We start from the raw sequence: 883 nt of genomic DNA, 5'->3' as shown, positions 1-883 counted from the left end.
CTCAGGTCCTCTAGATTCACACGGGTTTCGGCCGGAGGTAGGCGTGGCAATAAAGAGGGGATGAGGACAGCCCCCGGGACCAAGGGGGCACAGAGATCAACCGAAGTGAGGAAATCTATCAATTGGAGACCTGTTATACCGGCTGAGTTATTATCATCGGCAAATAGGACCGGGTCGACACCCCAAATCATGGCCGGGTGGACGTTGGGAAGGAATCCAGAAAGGATGCTACCCTCCCCGTGCATCTCACCCGATCTGATGGTACGCTGAAGAAGGAACCCGATTATCTGTGGGTTGATGGCTACCACTGGTGAGTTCTTGTCATCTACTCGTGGAGAATCATGTAAAAATACTACACCTCTCTAAAAAAATATTTTAAAAATTAAAATTTGCATATAAAGTGTGTTCAAATATAAACTTATTCCTTATAAATTTACATGGTATTTTTACATCTTTTATCAATATTATTAGTATTATTATTATTGTTTTAATTAAGTATAGTTTTTGCTTACTTTGTGTAGGAATCTCAATACAGTGAGGAAGTCGGAGGCAGTTATGTCAAGCTGTTTCAATGGTCGTCTTAGTCTCTCTCTGATGTCATTGAATGAATGGAATGGTTTCAATTCTCCTTCAGTCTTGACTGTCTTTAAATGTCCTCTTAACTGACGAATGAGGTCTTCAACCTACAGAGAGAGAGAGAGAGAAGAGAAATATAGGGAGGAAAAAAAGAATGAATCAATATAGGTTTAATTGGCATCAACTTCAATATGATAAAATGGGTAATTTTAGAGGTGCTTAAACTCATTGAATTTGTTATTTGCCATAATTAAATCAACCATCTAGTGCTATTATAACACATTATCACATTTAAAAATCAACAATT

At 38.3% G+C, this 883-nt stretch overlaps 1 protein-coding gene across 1 annotated transcript; it reads right to left on the bottom strand.

Moving 5' to 3' along the window:
- Nucleotides 1-20: 20 nt before the first annotated feature.
- Nucleotides 21-683, bottom strand: LOC109593586 (uncharacterized; the record flags this gene model as incomplete). Its single annotated transcript, XM_020008603.1, has 2 exons — nt 21-362; nt 513-683. Coding segments are annotated over 2 exons (513 nt in total), but the record flags the coding sequence as incomplete, so codon positions are not given.
- Nucleotides 684-883: the final 200 nt, after the last annotated feature.

The sequence above is a fragment of the Amphimedon queenslandica genome, unplaced genomic scaffold (assembly GCF_000090795.2).
Source record: "Amphimedon queenslandica unplaced genomic scaffold, v1.1 AMPQUscaffold_765_Cont27219, whole genome shotgun sequence".
NCBI classification, from domain to species: Eukaryota; Metazoa; Porifera; class Demospongiae; order Haplosclerida; family Niphatidae; genus Amphimedon; species Amphimedon queenslandica.
Note: the sequence above shows the minus strand (reverse complement) of the source record. Positions and strands in the feature narration are given on the sequence as shown.